At 28.4% G+C, this 23350-nt stretch overlaps 2 protein-coding genes across 2 annotated transcripts; both read left to right on the top strand.

The window, feature by feature from the left end:
* Positions 1-1021: 1021 nt before the first annotated feature.
* LOC132805101 (acidic endochitinase-like) lies at positions 1022-7798 on the top strand. The gene is made up of 2 exons (XM_060819882.1): positions 1022-1129; positions 7355-7798. Exons 1-2 carry the CDS (start codon positions 1022-1024, stop codon positions 7796-7798), a joined length of 552 nt encoding a protein of 183 aa, XP_060675865.1.
* A 10693-nt stretch (positions 7799-18491) lies between these two features.
* LOC107414647 (endochitinase Ziz m 1.0101-like) lies at positions 18492-19723 on the top strand. The gene has a single exon (XM_016022798.4). The coding sequence runs from the start codon at positions 18567-18569 to the stop codon at positions 19509-19511; it is 945 nt and encodes a 314-aa protein (XP_015878284.3). The 5' UTR covers positions 18492-18566; the 3' UTR covers positions 19512-19723.
* The last annotated feature ends 3627 nt before the right edge of the window (positions 19724-23350 follow it).

Below are 23350 nucleotides of genomic sequence, written 5' to 3'. Positions count from 1 at the left end.
AACCCGTGAATTTTTCACAATTCCTTTATAATCATCGTCATAAATCCATCGCATAAATGCCATCAATTTTAAATCCACCAGCTCTCAATTCCATCAATTTAAATATTCAAATTTTTCAATGGCATAAATATTTTTGAAATATAATAAATTAAATCACATAATGTTCCATGGGCATAATTATAAAATTTGAAACCACCAACTTAAACCAATATTTTCCTTGAAATATTTAAAAATCTAATCATGCCCAAAAACAATATTAAAATCCAAATACAATTAATTAATGAAAACACATTGCTCATGCGTAATAAATACAATTAAATCACAATAATAATAATCGAGAATTTTTTAATAACCCAAACTTTCATTTAGCATCAATGGGTATATATATATATATAATAATATTTTTTCCATAATTATATTTAAATTCCACCACATGAGCATAATTCCAGATATCAAATTAACACAAAATAAATATAATTAATCACCCCAAAATAGTTTTAAAAGTGGTTCACTCACCTCAAGCACGTATATCAATCAACATCCTCCGCAGGATTAACTCCACTACCCATACATGCACCTAAAATATCCACAATACACAGAACTAATTAATTTAATATTTTAATTGGGTAACTCCCAAATGGATACCCGGGGAACGAACACAAACGATAACCAAAATTGACGAGTAATATACTGAATCGAAGCTTGAGTGACGAGGATTACAAATCCGGTCTTACTTCCCGGAGATCGGACCCGAAGTGGCCGGAATCTCGCCGAAAAGCTTTCGGAATTCAACTCCTCGATTCTCTCAATCCGTTGAGATTTGAGGAAAGGGGACACTGGGTTTGGGTTCAGAGGGTCGGAATTAGTGGGAAAAGAGGGGCGGTGCAGTCGGAAACTCACCGGAAAGTCAATTTTCCCAGCGACCCGCCGTGGTCGCCGGAACCCGTCACCGCTGGCGGCGCGTCCGGTGGCCACTGGCCTGATTTTTGGTTGGAAGGTAGATCTGGTGGTGGATAACTCAATGGGACTGGAAGTGAGGCAAACGGTGGCCGGAATAGGGAGAAATCGGGGTTTAAAGGAATCGGCGCCGCCGTCGGAAAAAGCCTCGATTCGGGCGCGTCGGAGGACGGTTAGCCGTGGAATTTTGGGGGTTGGCCAGAAATGGAGAGGCGCTCCTGCCTGGCCAGCGCGTGTGGCAAGATTCGGCCAGAAAAGTTTCGGCCTGGCCGGTGGTTCTCTCTCTCACTCTCTCTCTCTCCTCTCTCTCTTTCTCTCCCCTCCCCCCTCTTTTCACACCGGTTTAAGGCCACCGTGGGGTGGCACTGTTCACCCACGTAGACCTCTAAGATGTCGACACGTGGCATCACTGTTCACTCAAGCTAAATAAATTAAAATATTACGGTAGTCGGAAAACTTCACACATCTATAACTTTTTAACCAGATGTCCAATTTAAGCGTGCCACTAGTCTATGAACTCGTATCAACGAGTATTTTACAAGCATGCAAAAGTCAAAACAAAATTCCACAACCACAAAAAGTCAACTTCCGGCACCTTTTGGACAGTTTGAACCTCGACTTGTTTTGCCCATAACTTTCAAACCGTAGCTCCGTTTTCGACGTGCTACTAATCTACGAACTCAGGGCATCATGTACTTCGCTATGGTACCACGGTCAACTAGAAAATTCAACCGAAACAAAAAGTCCACTTTTGATCCACCCGATCAACAGTCAACCTCGGTCAACGTGCAGGAATTCCGATATAGTTTGGGACGGGGTGTTACATTAACTATTTATGAAATTATTAATTTTAAAATAATAAAATTATTATATGAGTTAATATTTGATTTATTTTAAATATTAGATTCTTATGCCAATATTTAATTGAATTTTATTGTCTACAAATTATTTTGTATGAATTTATCTATCAAATAATCCTAATTTGACAAAACTAAAATGTAACTTTCAAATTGAAAAAAAAAACGTCGCTAAAGGCTGGAATAGGTGATGTTTTTTTGAAGTTATAATTTCCATATTCGTCGCTAAATGTAAGAATAGGCGATGCATTTTGAAAAAAAGAATCTCTAAATGCAATAAAAGGCGACGCATTGTTAAAAAAATTCTTTTATTAGTTTTTAAACATAAAAAAAGTTTTTTAAATAAATTTTCATTACCTTTTTAAGATAAAAAAAAAAAAAAAGCTTTTTAAATAATTTTTGAAATCTTGAATGACATAATTATTGAGAAGAAATCTCCTGAAAATAATTTTTATTTATAAAATTATTTTTATAAGCATAAATAATGGATATATTATTAATTTATACATTATGTTATAGATGTATAACAATTAACTTATCATAAAAATACAAATAAATTAAAGGAATTGCTTAATAATTTTGTCTCGTATTTCTATCTATTAAAATTTTCAAAATAATTAAATTTATTACATTTTTATTTTCTATCTATTAAATATGTATTAAATATTTATGGAATTATTAATTTTAAAATAATAAAATTATTATATGAGTTAATATTTCATTTATTTGAAATATTAGATCCTTATACCAATATTTATTTGAATTTTATTATCTATAAATTATTTTGTATGAATTTATCTATCAAATAATCCTAATTTGACAAAACTAAAAAGTAAATTTCAAATTGAAAAAAAAAACATCACTAAAGGCTGGAATAGGCGATGCTTTTCTGAGGTAATAATTTTCAGATTCGTCGCTAAATATAGCAATTGGCGACGTATTTTGAAAAAAGAATCGTTAAATGTAATAAAAGGTGACGCATTGTTAAAAAAAGTCTCTTATTAGCTTTTAAACATAAAAAAAAAAAAATTAAAATAATTTTTCATTACCTTTTTAACATAAAAAAGCTTTTTAAATAATTTTTGAAGTCTTGAATGACATAATTATTGAGAAGAAATCTCCTAAAAATAATTTTTATTTATAAAATTATTTTTATAAGCATAAATAATGGATATATTATTAATTTATACATTATATTATAGAAGTATAACAAATAACTTATCATAGAAACACAAATAAATTAAAGGAATTGCTTAATAATTTTGCCTCATATTTCTATCTATTAAAATTTTCAAAATAATTAAATTTATTACATTTTTATTTCCTATCTATTAAATATGTATTAACTATTTATGAAATTATTAATTTTAAAATAATAAAATTATTATATGAGTTAATATTTCACTTATTTGGAATATTAGATTCTTATGCCAATATTTATTTGAATTTTATTGTCTACAAATTATTTTGTATGAATTTATCTATCAAATAATCCTAATTTGAGAAAACTGAAAAGTAACTTTCAAATTAAAAAAAAAAAAAACAACGCTATAGGCTGGAATAGACGATGCTTTTCTGATATTATAATTTTCAGATTCGTCGCTAAATGTAGGAATAGACGATCCATTTTGAAAAAAGAATCGCTAAATGCGATAAAAGGCGACGCATTATTAAAAAATTTCTCTTATTAGTTTTTAAACTTAAAAAAAGTTTTTTAAATAATTTTTCATTACCTTTTTAACATAAAAAAGCTTTTTAAATAATTTTTGAAGTCTTGAATGACATAATTATTGAGAAAAAATCCCTTAAAAATAATTTTTATAAGCATATATAATTGATATATTATTAATTTATACATTATGTCATAGAAGTATAACAAATAAGTTATCATAGAAACACAAATAAATTAAAGGAATTGCTTAATAATTTTGCCTCATATTTCTATCTATTAATAATTTCAAAATAATTAAATTTATCATATTTTTATTTCCTATCTATTAAATATATATTAACTATTTATGAAATTATTAATTTTGAAATAATAAAATTATTATATGAGGAAACAGAAGACGTAGTCAAGGGGAATTGCGTCTTCCAATTTTTTTTTTAATTTGTTCCCCTTTTTTTTAAAAAAAAAATACAATTTAAAGAATTAAAAATTTAAATAGAAAATAAACTGCACTTGAGAAACAAAATAATTAAAGAACAACAACAAAAATAATCATATCAGGCAACAGGCGACGCAATTAGGGGGAATTGCGTCGCCTATTCCAATTTTTTTTTAACTTGTTCCTCTTTTTTTATAAAAAAATAAAATTTAAAAAATACAAATTTAAACAAAAAATAAAATATACTTGAGAAACAAAATAATTAGAGAACGACAATAAAAATAATCATATAAGGCAACAGGCGACACAATCAGGGGGAATTGCATCGCCTGTTCCAATTTTTTATTTATTTATTCCCCTTTTTTTTTAAAAAAAATAAAAATGCAAATTTAAACAGAAAATAAATTATACTTGAGAAACAAAATAATTTGAGAACAACAATAAAAATAATCATAAAATGCAATAGGCGGCGCAATCAATGGGAATTGCGTCGCCTATTCCAAATTTTTTTTTAATTTGTTTCCTTTTTAAAAAAAATAAAAATACAATTTAAAAACTTACAAATTTACACAGAAAATAAACTGTACTTGGGAAACAAAAAAAATTAGAGAGCAACAATAAAAATAATTATAAAAGGAACAGGCGAAGCAATAATGGGGAATTGCATCGCCTGTTCTATTTTTTTTTAATTTTTTTAAAACAAAAATACAATTTAAAGATATGCAAATTTAAACAGAAAATAAACTGTACTTGAAAAACAAAATAATTAAAGAACAACAATAAAAATAATTATATCAGTCAACAGGCGACGCAATCAGGGGGAATTGCGTCGCCTGTTCCATTTTTTTTAATTTGTTCCTTTTTTTTTTAAAAACAAAAATACAATTTAAAGACTTGCAAATTTAAAGAGAAAATAAAATATACTTGAGAAACAAAATAATTAGAAAATAACAATAAAAATAATCATAAAATGCAATAGGTGACGCAATCAATGGGAATTGCGTCGCCTGTTCCATTTTTTTTAATTTATTTTTTTTTTTTAGAAAAAAACAAAAATACAATTTAAAAACTTGCAAATTTACACAGAAAATAAACTTTACTTGGGAAACAAAAAAATTAGAGTGCGACAATAAAAATAATTATAAAAGGGAACAAGCGACGCAATCAAAGGTAATTGCGTCGCCTGTTCCATTTGTGTTTAATTTGTTCCCTTTTTTTTAAAAAACAAAAATACAATTTAAAGACTTGTAAATTTAAACAAAAAATAAACTGTACTTGAGAAACAAAATAATTAGAGAAAAACAATAAAAATAATCATAAAAGTCAACCGGCAACGCAATCAGGGGGAATTGCGTTGCCGATTCCCTTTTTTTTTAATTTGTTCCCCTTTTTTTGAAAAAACAAAAATATAATTTAAAGATTTGCAAATTATTTAAGAAAAAATAATATTCCTTCACATATTAAGAAATATTTTCAATATTTATTTGTAGATAAATTAAATATATAAAATAATTAAAGGACAAATGGAAATGATGTAACAGGCGACACTGTTTTGATTAAATACGTCGGCGTTAACAAAAAATGTTTATGAGATTGGCAATGTAAAGTAAGGATATGGCGACTCTTTTTCAGTAAATGCGTCACCTGAAATATTTGGCGACTCTTTATGCTATTAATGCGTCGTCTGTTCCCTCAAAATAAAGGAAAAAATGTACTTTATTAGGATTGCAACTTGCAATATCAAATAAACTATCATAAAAACATAATCAAATAACTAATAAAATAAAAAAAACAATGAATAAAACAACAAAAACCGAAGCTGTTGAGTCATATATTCAGTAACGCTAAAAATCAGGATCGCTTATTTTTGTTTTTAGCGACCTTCAATTCATTTTGTTTCTTAGCATCGCTAATTTTATGTCGCCAGATGTCAATTTTCTTATATTTAGCAAAGCCGTAGAAAGTGTGTCGTTTATTGTCTTGTTAAGCGATGTTTTATCGTGCATTTTTTTATTACGTCTCAAATTTGGTGTTGCTAAATTGTTATTTTCGCATAGTGATAAATAATTAAAATGGAAAATAAATATTGCAAATTACTGTAATAGGTCTGTGATAGTAAATTAAAAGTGGACATAATGTATTTTAGTTGGATAATATTGTAATTAAACAAAAACTATTAAAAGAAACTAAAGGGAGAAAAAATCGAGGGGGGCACGTGCCCCATATATACAATTATCGAATGTCTCATTCATGCGCAAAATGTTAAATTAATTAAAAAAAATTAAGTATGGTCCCTTACGAATGAATAGGCCAGAAAAAGTGTAAATTAAGTTCTGAATATTAGTTATTAACATGTTGACCAAAAATAGTAATTACCAATATGTTTCCGTGCGTGGTAGAATAGAACATTTTCTAGCAATACAAACAAAGTAAAGGTCACGTCCTTCTGACCAAATCGATCGGAAAAGATAAAAAGATAAAGAATCTTACACATGGTTACGAGAATTTAGCCCCTAACTATCATGTTTTGTATCATTTTACTTTTTTAATTTTTGACTAATTTATGTCTTTTGATTTCTAGACTTACACTTTCCAGCAGTTGTTTTGGAAAAAGAGATGTATTTTACCAGCACATGGATATCGTGAAAAACAATAATCTTGGTGCATAGTGGACAAAATTATATAATGATTCGTAATTTGAGAATTAAATAAATATAATAGGTAATTCAGAATCAGATATTTAGATGGATGAATTCTTTTTATAATATTATAAAAATAAGCAATTTAAGAATAATTATAGATCTCTTAAAAAAATTAAAAAAAAGAATTATAGAAATTTGACGTGAGGGCACCATTGGATTGGAATTTGTTAGGAAAGAGTATTACATTTTCTCAATTTAATTAATCAACGCCTGTTAGTTGATAGAAATTTGGGATATGCTCTTTCACATTCGGACATCCCATTTGAGAAAATGTCATTCGTAGGAATTTGAGATTCTTTAGAAAATTTAGTGTTTTAGAAATATATAGTGTAAAATAAAAAAGAAAATAAGAAAAGAAAATACCAAATAATCACTTATTGGGAAATCAGTGTGGGCAATTTATATAAATTTGTTAAAAAAATTAAAATGTTGAATCATAATTAAAAATCAAAAAAACCAGCGTGTGCCTCCATTGCCCCGGGCTGGCTCCCTTGGCGAGTACAATAATCAAAGATCCCTGTCTGTCTTTATATATTTATTATCCTGACTTCCTACATTTGTCGTTTTGTCTTTTTCTCCATCCACATCCATTATTTTCTACCCCTCATTTTAGTGATGTTCCTTCTCTTTAACACTGAAGTTCCATAAATATTACAATTTGACACTCTCAAAAGCTTTCTCTATATGCAAGGGTGCCAAACCCTTTGGCAAATTAATTTAAATCTCATAGGCTGATGATGGTGGTCTCATAGCCGTCTACTGGGCTCAAAACGGCAATGAAGGAAGTCTAGCCAAAGCCAGTAATATTGACCTCTATGCTTACATAAACATTGCTTTTCTTATGCAATTTGGCAATGGCCGAGACCTGGTACTGAACCTTGCAGGTCACTGCGACCCAGCGTGGAATACTTGTACCAAATTCGGGCAAGAAATAAAGACATGTCAGAGTAAGGGCATTAAGGTCCTCATTTCTATTGGAGGAGCTGTTGGAAGCTATTCTCTATCATTTGCTAATGATGCCAAAAATGTTGCAAACATAATATGGAATTCTTATTTGGGTGGTACTGACTCATCTGCTACATGTCCTTATGGAGATGATGCTGTTTTGGACAGCGTTGATTTCGACATTGTGAATGGTTCCACAGTTTCAATAGTTGATAGGCATAGGTGGTGAATTTTATTACACATATATTTTTTTAACTCACTTGTCGATTGTTTTAAATTATATTAACAGGTTAAGAATAAAATATTAACATATAATATTTGATGTATATTTTGATAAAGTTATTTAGTATCTTTAATATTATTCAATATAATATACTCTTTTAAAATAATAAAATATTAATATATATCTTCACATTTATGATTTAATATACCATTTAACTTCCTTTGTAGTTGGCTATCAGTTTCTTTTCATTTTATTCTTTCTTCTTACAAACTTTAATTTGGTGACGATGGATGAAGCTGTGAAGAATTATTTGTTTTTTTTTTTGAAAAAAAAGAGATGCTAGTGCAGATAAAAATAAAAGAAAATTAACATAAACAAGAGGCACGGCTTTATTTATTCACACAATTAAAGGGAAAAAAAAAGAAAAAAGAAAAAAGAAGGAGCTGCTTTTACAATTTTTTATTAATTCCAGCCGACAAAAGGGCATGCACGTGAAGCGAGAAAAAGATTTTTATTTTATTTTATTTTTGAGAGATTCTTTTTAAAATTCCATTTAAATTCTATACATGCTCATATATTTTAATTATCTAAAATACCCTTTTTTATTTTATTTTATTTTATTTTTTTACTTTTTCAAACTATATATATATATATATATATATAATCTTTCTTCTTTCTGCAGTAGCCATTAAAGCAAGTTGATGGCGTGATACAGTAGGTTCTCGCATATTCCGATAGACCACCACTGTCCCTTTACCTTCTTTTTTATTTAAGAAAAAAAGTTTAAACGTTGTTTTGTTTTCTTCTATAAAAGAAAATAAGAAAGATCAATAACTGATTCTTTCTGGCTGGTATGTAGTCGGCATATGCCCCCTAGAAATCCAGATCCAATTTTTTGATGCTGTTAGTATCCCCTCTTCGAGTGGTCGGGGGTGGGGAACAAAGTGGTTGTAGTGCCGTGGGTCTATGTAACACCCTTGGTGTCACAAGCAGTGGCTGCTGCTGTACAAAGAGAATTTTAAGAAATAAAAGGACCAAAAAACAAAAGGAAAAATGAAAACTTAATGATTGAGATTTTAAAAGGATATAAAAGTATTTTAGTATATTTAATAGATATGAGACTATAGAGAGTTGTTTTGGTATTGTAACTAGAATTCCCTTTTATTTTTTTGGAAAAGAGAAAAAGACATTTAACCGTACAACCATTTAACGTCACATTGATCCGCAAAATGCTAAACCATTATAATTTAATTTTGTCTTTTACAAGTATTCTCTTATTATTGAATAGGCCAGAAAAAGTGTACTGAAGCTGTTCAAAAGAAAAAAAAAAACATATATATATATAATTATTAAAATGTTTACAAAAACATAATTATCAATAGTACATAATCAAGCAATAAAAATAAATTACGGTGCATTTGGTACACTAAAAAAATTTATGACCCTAAACTTACTTGGCCTCTAGTGGGTAAAAGAATCCCAAGTTACAAAATTAGTCCCCGAATATACAGGATGAGAAACCATTTCATGCACTTTTACACGGGCTTAAGGCAGGACTGTCTTCTCATCTTCACTTTGTCGGCCACATGAATCCAAAGATTTTAACTTTTCTGAAAATATCATACATGCGGCCATCTGTGGTGCCATGTGCTGTTTATTAATTATAATTTTATTTTTCTAACAAATCGTAGACATATTTAATTCATTAAAACAATTGTACTTTTCTTCATAAATATATTATTTTAAAATATAATAAATTATATCGTGAAATATCTTAAGATAAATTTATTTTAAATAATTTAAAAACACAATGGTCATTTTTTTTTTTAAAAAACAATATTATTTTAAAATAATTTTATCAATTATAATATAATATTTATTTTAAAAAATATTTTTTTTTCAGAAAAACTATATTATTAAATAATATAGTTTAATATAATCTCTTGAGGTCATTTCTGGTGAGGATGGCACATCATCATCAGTACTGATACGTACAAGTGTGATGCTATCACATGGATAAACAGAATAAGGTGGTCCAACGTCCTTCCACACATTAAGATTTTTTTCCCACGTTAAATGTTTGGATTTTTTTTTTTTTTCCCCTATCTCCCTATGTGAAAATTTCTCTTTTGTTTAAACTTTTACTCAATTTATTTTTTTAATTTTTATCACCAAATTAATTTTTTTCCAACAAAATGATATTTCATTTTGATTTGTCTATTTTAAAATCCATATTTACTTTTATTTTTTTGGTCACTTATCAAAATTGTAAAAGAAGGATCAGGTAGATGAATGTGGTCAAGGACCACCTAATTTTTATCTCAAATTGAATTTGTTTTTTCAAAATTTTAAATTATTTGGAAGTAAATTACAATTTTTAAAATTTTTTTTTCTCCGGAAACTCTTAATACTTCCAAAATAATATTTGACAACTTAACCACGTTAAGCTGCCTAAATAAATTGTCTTATAAATGTAGATACAAATTGGAAACTTTTGGAAATTTCAATAATCATATAGAATCCTATATTACAATAATCAAATTGGAAATTTTTCGAAATAATGCAAAATTTGCACCAATCTTAGTATTTTCCTCTCTACCTCGAATTCGCTTGGGCTTTGAAAGTTTGGAAGTCTCTTACAGTCCACACTGCATATTGGAGCTTCAACAATGGGGATTTCAACATCAAGCCGATAATTTCCAGAGAGATTTGAATATATCGAAGAAGAAACAAAACTTTCCAACATGCCATTAGAGAGAGATCTGAACGGAGTGCATAAAAAGAACTGAGATCTCGTATGGGGTTAGAGGCTCTCCGTTTTCCAACGTTTAATGGCTTTTTCACAACTGTTTGATCAGTTAGCTGATGTGGCAAAATTGTACAAATGTCATTTAACTATTGGGGAAAGTACCAAGTCCCAGTGGCTCAGTACTCTGGAGTACTAGAGTATTTTCCACTCCCTCAAGTCACGCTTGCACAAAAATGATTTAGGCAACCTTTTCTTTTTTGTTCTTTTCCTTTCTTTTTTTTTTTTAATTTTCTAACTGTGTCATTTTTTTAAATTATTTTTTTAATATGTTTAATTCAAAGTCCAAAATTTCAATATGGCAGAAATATCAAAGATTTAAAATATAAAATTTTTTATGTAAATATCAAAAAATATCGAATATTCATAAAAATTCACAAAAAATGACAAAAATTTATTTTAAATTTTATTGAAATTTTAGCATTATCTTATTTAAATAATCAATTATTGAATTGATTATAAAATTTATAAAAATATTAAATAGATATAATATTTTTCTTAATCAATTTAATTTATAGTAAGCGATAACGATAATAAATAAACAATTATTGATAAAAATATGAAAAAAAGTATAGATTTGATAAATTATTTATTAGTTAAGATTAAACAATCATAATTACATGATATTTCATAAATATCATCTCAATACTTATAGAACTTTTAGATAATTGAGAATTATTAGTATATTTTTCGTTTTCATTTTGAGATATAAAATGTGAAAAGTAATTATTAAAATATATATTTCTTTAATAATTTTTTATGTAATTATTAATATATCAACTGTAAGGATCTTATATTGAATATAGTTATCTTTAATGTTTAGTATAATATATTCTATCGTCTTTTTATTTTTATTTACTTAATATTATTAATTTAAATGCTATCAATATCAATTATATATAATATTATATTTTCATGTTATTATTTTTTATTCTTATATAATTAATTATAATTCTGAAATTATAATGAATCTATCTTATACCAAATATATAAAAAGTATGTATATATATATATTTTATCTATTAATCAATATAATTTACTAAAGTTATTGAATTCAATTCACTTCGTTTTAGTATATCATTAAATACTTAAAAAAATAATTAAAAAGTTAAAAAAAATTATCACTAAAGTTAATTTGATAAAATAATTTACTAAACATCAATAATATTTTTGAGTTTTTAAAAAAAAAATGAATAAAATTTAATAGATATTTTCAAAATTTTTATGAAAATATTTGAAAATTTATATGAATATTTTCAAAATTTCGATGGATATTATGGATTTTTTAACTAAATTTTTAAAGATTTGATTTTAATATTTTGATGAAACTTTGCATGGAAATTTTGGTGAAGGTTTGAAAATTTTAATGGATATTATAAAAATTTTATCTGTTTTTATTTGAAATCTAAATTTTATTTTAACTTTTTAAAAAAAAATACAAATTTCGAAAAAAATTTTAGATATTTTAAACCTTGGATGTAATATACTTATTTAAAATAATATATTATTAAAATATATACATATATATCCTCAATTGCTTTTCATTTCTTTTGCTTTTCCTTATTTCTAACTTTAATTTGGTGATGATTGGTGAAGCTTTGAAGAATGACTTTTTTTTTTTTTCCCCTTATTCTTTGAAGAATGACCTTTTTATTTATTTATTTACACCCCTAATATTATTCCATGTAATATATAATATTAACATATGTATTTATAATATGACTTTTTTTTATTCATACCTTTAATATTATTCGATGTACTATGCTCATTTAAAATAATATATGTTAACATATGTGTATATATATATATATATATTAATATATATATATATATATATTAATATATATATATATAATATATATATATATATTATATAAATCCTCAATTTCTTTTCATTTCTTTTGCTTTTCCTTATTTCTAACTTTAATTTGGTGATGATTGATGAAGCTTTGAAGGATGATTATTTTATTATTATTATTATTATTTTTTAAAAAAGATGGCCGATGGTGCAGGTAAACGAAAAGAAAATTAACATGAACAAGAAGCGCGGCTTTTACAGTTTTTTATTAGTGTGATACAATTATCCCATTTTCTAGTCCTTTTTTTTTTTTTTTTTTTTATATAAAGTAAGTGTGGTACGTATAATTATCAACTTTAATGAATTAGGCCAGACAAAAGTGTACTATCTTCAAGCTGTTCAAATGGGAAAAATAAAAATAAAAATTGAAGTGCTGAATTATTTTTTTTTGGGTGAATAGTGAGGTGCTGAATTAATAATTAATTTATCTACACAAAAAAAATTTTTACTCAAATAACCATTATCAATAAGGTCCGTGCCAGGAAAAATTAGGACATTTTCACGTCTGTCTACAGTACCGCCTACGTCTTAGTTGTGCTCCTTCTTATTACATTTCAATAATATTGCATGAGATCGATATTTTTTTATTTTATTTTATTCTATTTTTAATATATCAGGATTCTAATTCCTCTATAAAAAGGTGACAAACCTTGACAAACTACATATATAAAAAAACACTTAATGATCTATAGTGATAAAACTCTCAGCAATAAATGTCCAGAAATGTAACGAGCAATACACCATATGAGGTATGTAGCATTTAGAACAAAGTATAATTACCTAGTTGAGCTTTGCTTGAAAATTAACAAGCTTGAAAGTTTTACAGAGATAAAAAAAATGGCGAAAATCCTACTAACTCTAGCTTGATTGCATTTTATACACAATACAACTCGAAGCTATCCAAAACGACGCAGTTTAACAATGGCCGCCTTAATCCACGTGGTCATCGAGATGGTTCTGCGCGTGAAAGTACAGTTTCATTCTACCGAAAGCTACGTCATCATAGCCTACCCATCACCAACACTTGACGCCAACGTTTGATTAAGAGGACTGGGGAGAAAATCAACTTAAGACGACGATGTTCAACTTAAAACAACAACCAATCAGATTCAAACACGAGCAGCGGTGACTAAAGCAAAATCAAAAAACCAAAGGTACCAAAACGACCACAAGCCAAGCTTGAAATGATGTTGGTAATAGTATGCTTGAAATGGAGCTGGGGTTCTTCGGCTTCTTCATCACCATATACTAAGGAAATTTCTAATTTATTCTTTACTATTATACAATGACCAATAATTCCTTAGTATATATGTTAATGAAGATATTAAATTAACATTCATGGCACTATGATTAAGGACCGCTGTTCTTTCTTTATAAAATATATTTATTAACTGCAAAGATTTAAGCCTTTCTTTTTTTTTTTTTAATAGTCGAGTTGATCCTGGCCGATATGCTGAATAGTCGAGTTCTTCTCGTGATAAATGAGAAGTAAAAGTATGGAGGTGTAATGGTATATGGAAAAGGTATTATGATGGTAAGATTAATTATAGTTCCTCCATTATAATTAATTCGAAGATTATTAATCTACTGCCTTTACAGACTATGTCTACGTATGATAGAAATATAGATCAAAGAAAAACGAGAAAGAAACTTCATGAAAGTGAGAGAAAATTTTGGAGAGAAAGAGAAACTGTATTACTTCATTTTTGTAAATTAATTAGAGAGAAAAACAATTTATTAACGAAGCTATTTATATTACGCTGAGCTTTAACGTACTAAAACCAGACTTAACAAACTGAGACAATCGGACCTGGCTTTCATTAATCTAAGCTGGCCTTCATTAATCCGAGTTGCCAAATATTAGTTGAGCTGGCAGAGAAGTACATAAAACCCTAACACGTCCCCGCAAACAAATTAAATATATTCCTCATCTTAAAAACTTTTGTTTGATCTTTCATGATTTTGATAAGAACTTTAACCTTTTGGAATCTTGAGAGTTACATGAAGCTTTGTCCTGGGAAAGAGACATCTTTTAGTACCCAATGGCTTTTTAAAAATGTGAGCTATTTGTTCACAAGTTTGTATATAACATATTCCAAGTAATCCTCTGATGACTCTGACGTAATGAGAATGTCAGCTTTCCCAATATGGTTATGAGAACTTATCCCCTTACCATCATGTTCTGTGTCATTTTATTTTCTTAATTTTTGACTAACTCATACCTTATATATGTATATATATCTATATATTTTTGGTGAATAACTCATACCTTATATATTGATTCTTTAGAATTACGTTTTCCAGCAGCAGTTGTGGAAAAAGAGAACGTACATTTGTAGCATATCTATCTCGTGACAAACAATAACCTTGGTGTTGGTGCAAAGTAAACAAAATTTATAATGATTCTGTGATCTAAGAATTAATTAATAATATTGATAGTACACGATTTTATTTTCGCTGCATATGCATATCGTGCAATGTGTAAAAAAACATAAAATAAAAACTAAATGCCCTATTTAAGAATAGATATAGGTTCCTCCCAAAAAAAAGGTAAATAATAATTATAATAAAATGAAGACGAAGAAGTAAAATTATGTAAAGGTCGATATGAGTTTTTTTTTTTTTTTTTTTTTCAAAACTTCTTAGGAGGTTATTTCGATATGCATTTTTTTATTGAGAGCTTTCTAAAAGATTACCTATCCTCTTATTGTGTTTCTTTAATCCCTAAAGCCAACCATTTTGAAAATGTTTCAGTGTTATAAGAGTAACTATAATTATATTTGAATTATTCTCTATCCTGCATCCGAGTGATGTGGAATTGTACATTAAATGGTCCGCCAATGTCTTGTGCACCTGCCTAACTAGTCGCCATAATCCTTAGAGGCCCAACATCCTCATTGGTATTCTTTCGCTAGGTATGAGTTCTTATACAATTTTTAATGTTCCACCTCCACTTGGCAAACCTGTTATTCTTTGTCGGAAATCACCTATTTATTTTTTAAAACATTTTGTAGAATTCTTTCAAATCCTTAAATCTCTCTAAAAAATCTCAGCATTATAAGAATAATTATTATTATATTTAAATGTATTATTTCTATTTCATACTCAAATGATATGAAATTGAATATAAAGTAGCTCGCCAATACCTCTCGCACCCAGTCATACTAATCGTTACAATTATATAGTTTTGATGTGAAGGCACTAATCTTTCGAATTGGAACAGTAATTTATTATGAAAGAGTTTGCTACATTTTTTTTTTCAATTCATTTAAATAATGCCTTTCAATTCTAAAAAAAAAAAAGTTCATTTACTTGGTCTGAAATTTGCTTACATTTCAACCACACCTATTCCTTAATTTAAAAAATATCCACTTATATCTTTGAAGGAGATACGAATGATGTTAATATTATATACAGATAGATATTCCTTATATTTTTATCAATCAATAATATTAAAATTATCAAAATATTTTAAATCTGATACAAATAACAAATGATTTTGGCAAATATTTTATTATATATGGCATTACTCATACTAAAATGAATCATTGTCGATGATCATTGTCAATGTCATACTATAATAATCAATGTCAGTGTCATAATTAAATAATGAATGTCACTAATGACTGTTCTTTTCTATATAAACATGTTCTTTTACCGCTTCACATGCTCGTGTCCCTCCTCAAATCTCCAGAAGTCCACATCCATGGATCCATGTATTTCTCCAATTCCGCCCACGTTTTTGTAGTGTTCCTTCTCTTTAACACTAGTATTACAATTAACTAATATTGCATGAAATCCATATATTATTATTGTTATTATTACTATTGCTATTATATAGCTATTATATAGATTCTCTTAAGCTTGGCAGTCAAAACCTTCCTATAAAAGGGTAAGAAATGATGACGGAAATCATTTTATTATTTCATTTTCCTTTTTAAATATCTTTTATTTTTTTTTATTATTATTTTTTTCGTTAACAGCAAAATTAATTGATGAAAATAAGATTTTTATAAATTTAAAATTATAAATGAGGCGTTCTTTACTGATTGGAAATTAATTTTATTGATAGTACAATGATTAAGAAGTCCAAAAATTTAAGCTCTTTTTTTTTTTAAAAAATAAATTTTATCCCTTTGTAGCCTCTCTCAATTTCCACCTGCATGGGAACTAATTTCTACGCTCGTTTTAGTTGTGCACCATATTATTAACACTTAGTTACCACAATTCACTGATATCACTATTATTATTTATAAGGGTAAGTACAACCCTTAAATAAATTAAGAAAACACTATTAAATAAATTTTAAGATACCAATGTGCAATAAATTTAGAAAGCACAACCCCTAAAACTTCATAGCATCAATATGCAACTAATTATTAAACAAATTTTGCAAACACTAAATATTAATGACGTTAATTATATAAACAATTAAATAAATCAGTCTATGTCATACAAAAATTAACAATATTGATATTTAGATGATATGAATGTCTAGTATATTGATAGACAATTTAGAATTATTATCCAATAGTATTGTTTACTTAAAAAAATAATTTACTTTAAAAGATTTTGTTTTTAAAAAAATTATAATATTTAAAAAAGCTTCGAGAAGTAGCCATTCGACACTTACCTACATATATATATATATATATATATATATATATATATTTTGTTCGAATCCTACATGGTTACGGACCTTGAGGATAATTCAACATTGCGTTAGGTACGGTTTGCTTGAATATGTTAAATAATTCAATGTCTTCTAGAGCTAGACAAACATACCATTGATGTGGATTATAAAGTTCAAGATACTGTTTTTTTTTTTTTTTTTTTTTTTTTTCAGAGATTTCACTTTGCTTTATTTTCTTTTTTGGGTAATAGACAAACTTTCATTAACTAGAAATAGGAATTACATCTTGTAACAGAGTATCAGAGGACAATGATGGTTCGTCCTCCACCCAAATCACATGACCATTACAAGACAAAGCAAATCTAGCCAAAGGATGGGCTGCTCTATTAGCTTCTCTTGGTTTAAATAAACAAGAAATATAACCCTCCGCCTGAAGAAAAGCCCTGATCCTTTCAATCAAGTAACAATTCATCTCAGTGGTAAAGAAAGTCATCCCGAATATTAGAAATTAAAATCTTATATAATCAGACGCCAAAATATAATTATAAAATCCAGCTCCTTATCAAAACAGATCATGAAATCTAGACAACTCCGCTGCTAAAGGTGTATAATGAGAATCCAAAGCTTTCGACAAATATTAGATTTTTTTTTTTTTTTTTTTTTTTTTTGGGGTTCCTCTTAGTTTTCCTTTTATTTTCACTTTTTTGGATCCTGGCTTAAAATGACATTTTGATGATAGGAACATTGTTTCTAGTTTTCCTTTTCTTCACCCCTGACAATAATGGAGTTGAATTATCATTTTTTTCAAAAGTTGTAATTTATCTAACAAATTTTACATGTAAGAGAATTGTGGAATTTTAAACCTACAACATCAAGTATAAGTATCTTTAACTTCTATCAGTTTAAATTATCACTTTTTTCAAAAACTTATACAATTGAAAAATGCTATTATTCTTTTATATACTTTTTTCATAATAGATGGTAAATAGTAGAATATTACAAATAAAAAAAATGGTCAATAGTAGAAAAGAAGAAAAGACTAATAGAACATAGTATATGCTAGTGAAGATATTAAATAAACGTTACAAAACAAAAGAAGATATTAAAATAATATTTATAGTACAATAAACTTTTTGGATAAGCATAGGACGCTAATTTAAGTACCACTGTTTTCCACCAAAAAAAAAAAAAAACAATAATTAAGGACCGATTTTGTCTCTCTATATTTATCAACTCGAACGATTTAAGCATATTTATTTTATTTATCCTGTGTAGCGTTTTTCAATCTCCACATACATGAATTAACGATCCACCTCCATTTCCATCACTAAAGTTTAATAATATTACAAATCATGGCACTCTCGAAACCTCTATAAAAGGGATACGTGTCACCCCTTGGCAAATAACATATCCCATCGATCACCAAAAAAAGACCACAACTAGTTTGAGCCACAAAAGGAAAAAAAATAAAAAAAAAATGGCTCCTCTTGCCAAACTTGTTATGGCTTGCCTGATCCTATCCTCGACCTTAGTCCAAATCTCTGAGGCTGGTAGCATAGTCACCTACTGGGGTCAATACACCAATAAGACCGAAGGAACTCTTGAAGAAGCCTGTCAATCTGGTCTCTATTCTTACATAAACGTAGCCTATCTTAACCAATTTGGCTATAGCCAAGACCTGGTACTAAACCTTTCTGGTCACTACAGTAGTGGTAATTACACCCTTCTTGGTGAAGAAATAAAGGCTTGTCAGAAAATGGGTTTTAAGGTCCTCCTCTCTCTGGGGGGACCTTATGGAAACTATTCTCTAGCATCTAGTTGGGATGCCGAAGCGGTTTCAGGGCAATTATGGAGTTTGTATCTGGATGCTAATAGCCCATCGTCTGCTCTGGGAGGTGGCGCTGCATTCGACGGCATAGATTTCCACATAGAGCGCGGGTCCCCGCTGTATTATTATGATCTTGCAAAGAAATTGAAGGAACATGGAGCTGGAGAAAGAAATAAAACAATCTATTTATCTGCAGCTCCTCGGTGTCTTTATCCTGATGAATATCTTGCAAAAGCCATTAATGAAAGTGTTTTCGACTTTGTTTGGGTTCGGTTCTACGGCGGCAGTGTTGCATGCGAGTATAATGCAGTCACTGGTCTTGATAATCTTATAATTTCATGGAATGCATGGAGTTTATTGCTTAAGAAGCCAGCGAAGCTGTTTCTAGGGGTAACAGCGTCTCAAAGTATTTCCGGTTACATCCCACCGGGTGTGCTGAAAGGTGAAGTTATTCCGCAGATAAATGAGACTTCAAGGTTTGAAGGTGTGATGGTATGGAACAGGTATTATGATCTCCTCACTCATTACAGTTCCTCAATCGTCAACGACGTTAATTTGATCAAACTTAAGAAGCCATTACGCTACTTTGTCTAAGTATGAGTAATTGGCCATTACCCATATATGTATATATGAATGAGTGAGCTTGTACCCTAAAATAATTATATTGTACTAAATAAACTGGGTACTACTACCACTACTGCTGGATCACTTTGGGTTTGAATTAATGAAAACTGGTATTGAGAAATGTTTGATTTCCTGTTTTATGTAAACTAGTGTGGAATACTATCAATAAAATGTTTATTTTAACGAAAGCAAGGCAATAATCTGATCCTAACGTAGGCATGTCTAATTCACTAACTGTTTGCTCTGGAAAACCATCTAAATGTGCACAGGCTTCAGTCAAAACCCAACTAATGATGGTGACTTCTTATTGTCAATTTTTGATGAATTCCAATTCACGTTATAATATACTTTGTTTATTCTGATTTTTAATATCCTTTTTTATTTTTTTAAACTTAGTATTATTAAGATATCCGACCAATAAGAGGGTTGTTTGAGGCTAAGTAGCTTCAAGGATATTACTGCTGGATTTTGTTTTTTTGTTTTTTTTGTTTTTGTTTTTTTTTTTTTAATTTATTGAAAATACATATGTATCTCCACAGACTCCACTTGCATTAATTTGAAATAAAAAAGAAATTAGAAGTCCAAACTTACTTACGCACAAAATCTTCCAACAATGGATCTCTGGCCTTGATCTCATTGGGTAGTATTTGTTGGTTTGGATGACTTTTCATTGTATTAAAATTGTTTTTAAAATAAATAAAAAAACAACGAAATATTATTTTCTAAATTTTATTTTCAAAACTATTCTGAAAATAACGATCAAACGTCTTATAAATATTTAAAAAACTATTTTTTATTTTAAAAAATAAAAAACTGATTTAAAAATAGTTGGCCAAACAAACTCATAGTGTTGTGATCTTAGGCAACATCAAATGACATTTTTAGTACGTGTAAGAAATTAAAATAGCATAGTAAATATAATTAGGAATTTGTATTTTAGTGCCACACAGTTAGCATTCCTGGAGTAGTTTCCAGGGTAATTAATGAATAGCACACATTTAGGAATTTCCATGGTACTTAGGGATCACTGTTCTCTACTATATACAATTATACATATATATAATTAGAAATTTGTAGAAAGAATTGATTTTTTAATTTATTTCTTCGGTAAGAAAAGCTAAAAAGAAAAGAAAAGAGAAAAACTGAATAAATAATGAAACACAGGCGGTAGTTTATAGTATATGCTGTTAAAGATATTAAATATTATTGATAATACAATAATTGGGAAGTCAAACAATTTAAGCATTTATTTTATTAATTTATAAAAAATGATATTTATGACCATTAACAAATAACGAATAATTAGGGATGAAACACATATCACATTATAAAATAGATATTGTTGCAATATGATAAAATATATATACACCAAGCAAGAGAGTAAATTTTAAATAATCAAATATAAAAGGGCAAAAAAAAAAAAAAAAAAGGAATGTGAGAGAAAGAGTGATGAGGTTCCCATCCATAATTTATTTTTTTTGGGCGTGTGTGTGTGTGTAAAACTTTAAATAAATAACAAAAATTAGTTAAAAAAAATAAAAAATAATGGATCTTTGTGGTTTATGATAAAACTACCCAGGAAACGCCGTGAATAGAGTTTTGTGATTTGAGCTTATTTGTGCTACTTTCTTCTTCAGCACTTTCTCAGCCTTCACAACCAGCATTTTCTCCTCCAGCCCAAACCTTTATATCCTTCTTGCTCATTCCTGGCGTATCAGACCTCATCTGGAACTCTGCTCACTTTCTTTGATCTCTCATGGCTTTCTTCCCCTGTTGTACTCACCCGTCTCTCTTGGCAACGGTGACGGGGCCACCTACCGGCGTACTTTAACGGATCCTCCATTATCATCTCTACTGTCTCCACCATTTGCTGATCAGTCCTCGCCGTTGGAAACCTGTCACACAACTCTGTAAAAAATATATGCATATAAATTATAATTTACGACGTAAAAATGGTTGAAAAAGATTTGGAATTTTGAGATGGATTTTTCGATTGATTGCCTCCTAGAGCTACTGGAACAACTCTTTTCTTTAGTGGAGGAGGTTGATGATGGTTTTGCTGATTGGGTCTCAGCAAAAGGTCAAAGGTTTTCTCTGGCTTCCCCTGCCATGGCCATGACACTGTTCCTGTGGTATGCACCTCCATTACAAGATTATTTGAGAGAAATGGAGTCCAAGAACAAGAGGCTCAGCTCCGTTTTTTTTTTTTTTTTCTCCCAGATGACAGAGGAAAGAAGAAGCTCAAATTTGACAGAAGGGTTTTGCTTAATTGGCTTGGAAAGTGAGATAGAGATTACGGTGACTGGAAAAATGGGTTTATGACTTTATGCGGATTTGGGATGAATTGGATTTTTCTTTTTTCTAATTATAGATTTTCTCAAAAAGCGTCTCCAAGTTATTTATTTTACCAACACTAGGAAAATTAAATATAAATCTTTCTTCTTGTTGTTCATCATCACTATATTTACATATTCAGAATTAACTTGTAAATTGAAAAGCTTCCAACAACATAGAGACAAAAAAAAAACCCATCAAATTTCAGAAAATCAATATTAATTTTTTTGAGAAAATGAGAAGCAAAAAGGAAAATTATTTATAAACAAGAAAATTAGCAAACAAAGAATAAGAAACTAAATGCTAGAAATGGGAAAAATCTATCATCCCTTTTCCTCCTTTCCTTCGGCAAAGGAAAATAAGATTTTTTTTTTTTAATAATTTAAAAGAAGAAGATGAAGGTGTTGAAATTCCTATTTTACCCCTTAATTTATAAAATAAAAATGGCCATGTCCACTGTACGTGCTCTCTACTGCAGCAAAATGAACAGAGTGAGGGATTATTGTTGCAAAAGTTTCAATACTTGATGGGCATAGGTGGTGAATTTAATTTCACATATTTTTGAATTCATTTGTCAATTATTAAATTATATTAACAGATTAAATATTCAAATATTAATATATAATATTTGATATATATATATATATATATATATATATGTATATATATATATATATATATATTTATTTTATTTGCCAATGTGGCTGGACGCATCTCTTCGCCAAGAGTCAGAACCTCGCACTGTAGCGTGAGTTGTGGCTTGCTCTGGCATTGGAGCTGCCACTGCAAAGTTATTTAGTTTCTTTAATATTATTCAACATAATCTACTCTTTTAAAATAATATAACATTAATATATATCTTCACACTTATGATTTAATATACTATTTAACTCGTTTGTAGTTGGCTATCAATTTCTTTTCATTTTTTTGTTTCTTCTTTCAAACTTTAATTTGGTGACGATGGATGAAGCTGTGAAGAATGATTTTTTTATTTTTATTTTTTTTTTAAAAAGATGCTAGTGCAGATAAAAATAAAAGAAAATTAACATAAACAAGAGGCGTGGCTTTTTTTATTCACACAAAAAAAAGGAGCTGCTTCTATAATAAAATTTTACAATTTTTTATTAATTCCAGCCAACAAAAAGGCATGCATGTTAAGCAAGAAAAAAACTTTTATTTTATTTTATTATTTTGGAAAAGAGAAAAAAGACATTTAGCAGTAGAAAGAATCCTTTTTTATTTTTGTGGTGTGGTACAACCATCTAATGTCACATTGATCCACAAAATGCTAAACCATTATAATTTAATTTCGTCTTTTAAAAGTATTCTCTATAATTGAATAGGTCAGAAAAAGTGTACTATCTTCAAGCTGTTCAAAAGGCCAAAAAAAAAAAAAAACAATATATATATAAATATATATATATATATATGAAGTTTTGAATTAATTATGAAAATGTTTACAAAAACATAATTAT

The sequence above is a fragment of the Ziziphus jujuba genome, chromosome 8 (assembly GCF_031755915.1).
Source record: "Ziziphus jujuba cultivar Dongzao chromosome 8, ASM3175591v1".
Lineage (NCBI taxonomy): Eukaryota > Viridiplantae > Streptophyta > Magnoliopsida > Rosales > Rhamnaceae > Ziziphus > Ziziphus jujuba.
This window is presented reverse-complemented; position numbering and strand designations above follow the sequence as displayed.

What these genes read in the sequence shown, in the direction of transcription:
- LOC132805101 (XM_060819882.1), top strand. Translation starts at nt 1,022, where the DNA reads ATGGGACTGGAAGTGAGGCAAACGGTGGCCGGAATAGGGAGAAATCGG. An exon ending in TTCGGGCGCGTCGGAGGACG is followed by an intron (nt 1,130 to 7,354) that starts GTTAGCCGTGGA and finishes TAAATCTCATAG; the next exon opens with GCTGATGATGGTGGTCTCAT.
- LOC107414647 (XM_016022798.4), top strand. Translation starts at nt 18,567, where the DNA reads ATGGCTCCTCTTGCCAAACTTGTTATGGCTTGCCTGATCCTATCCTCG.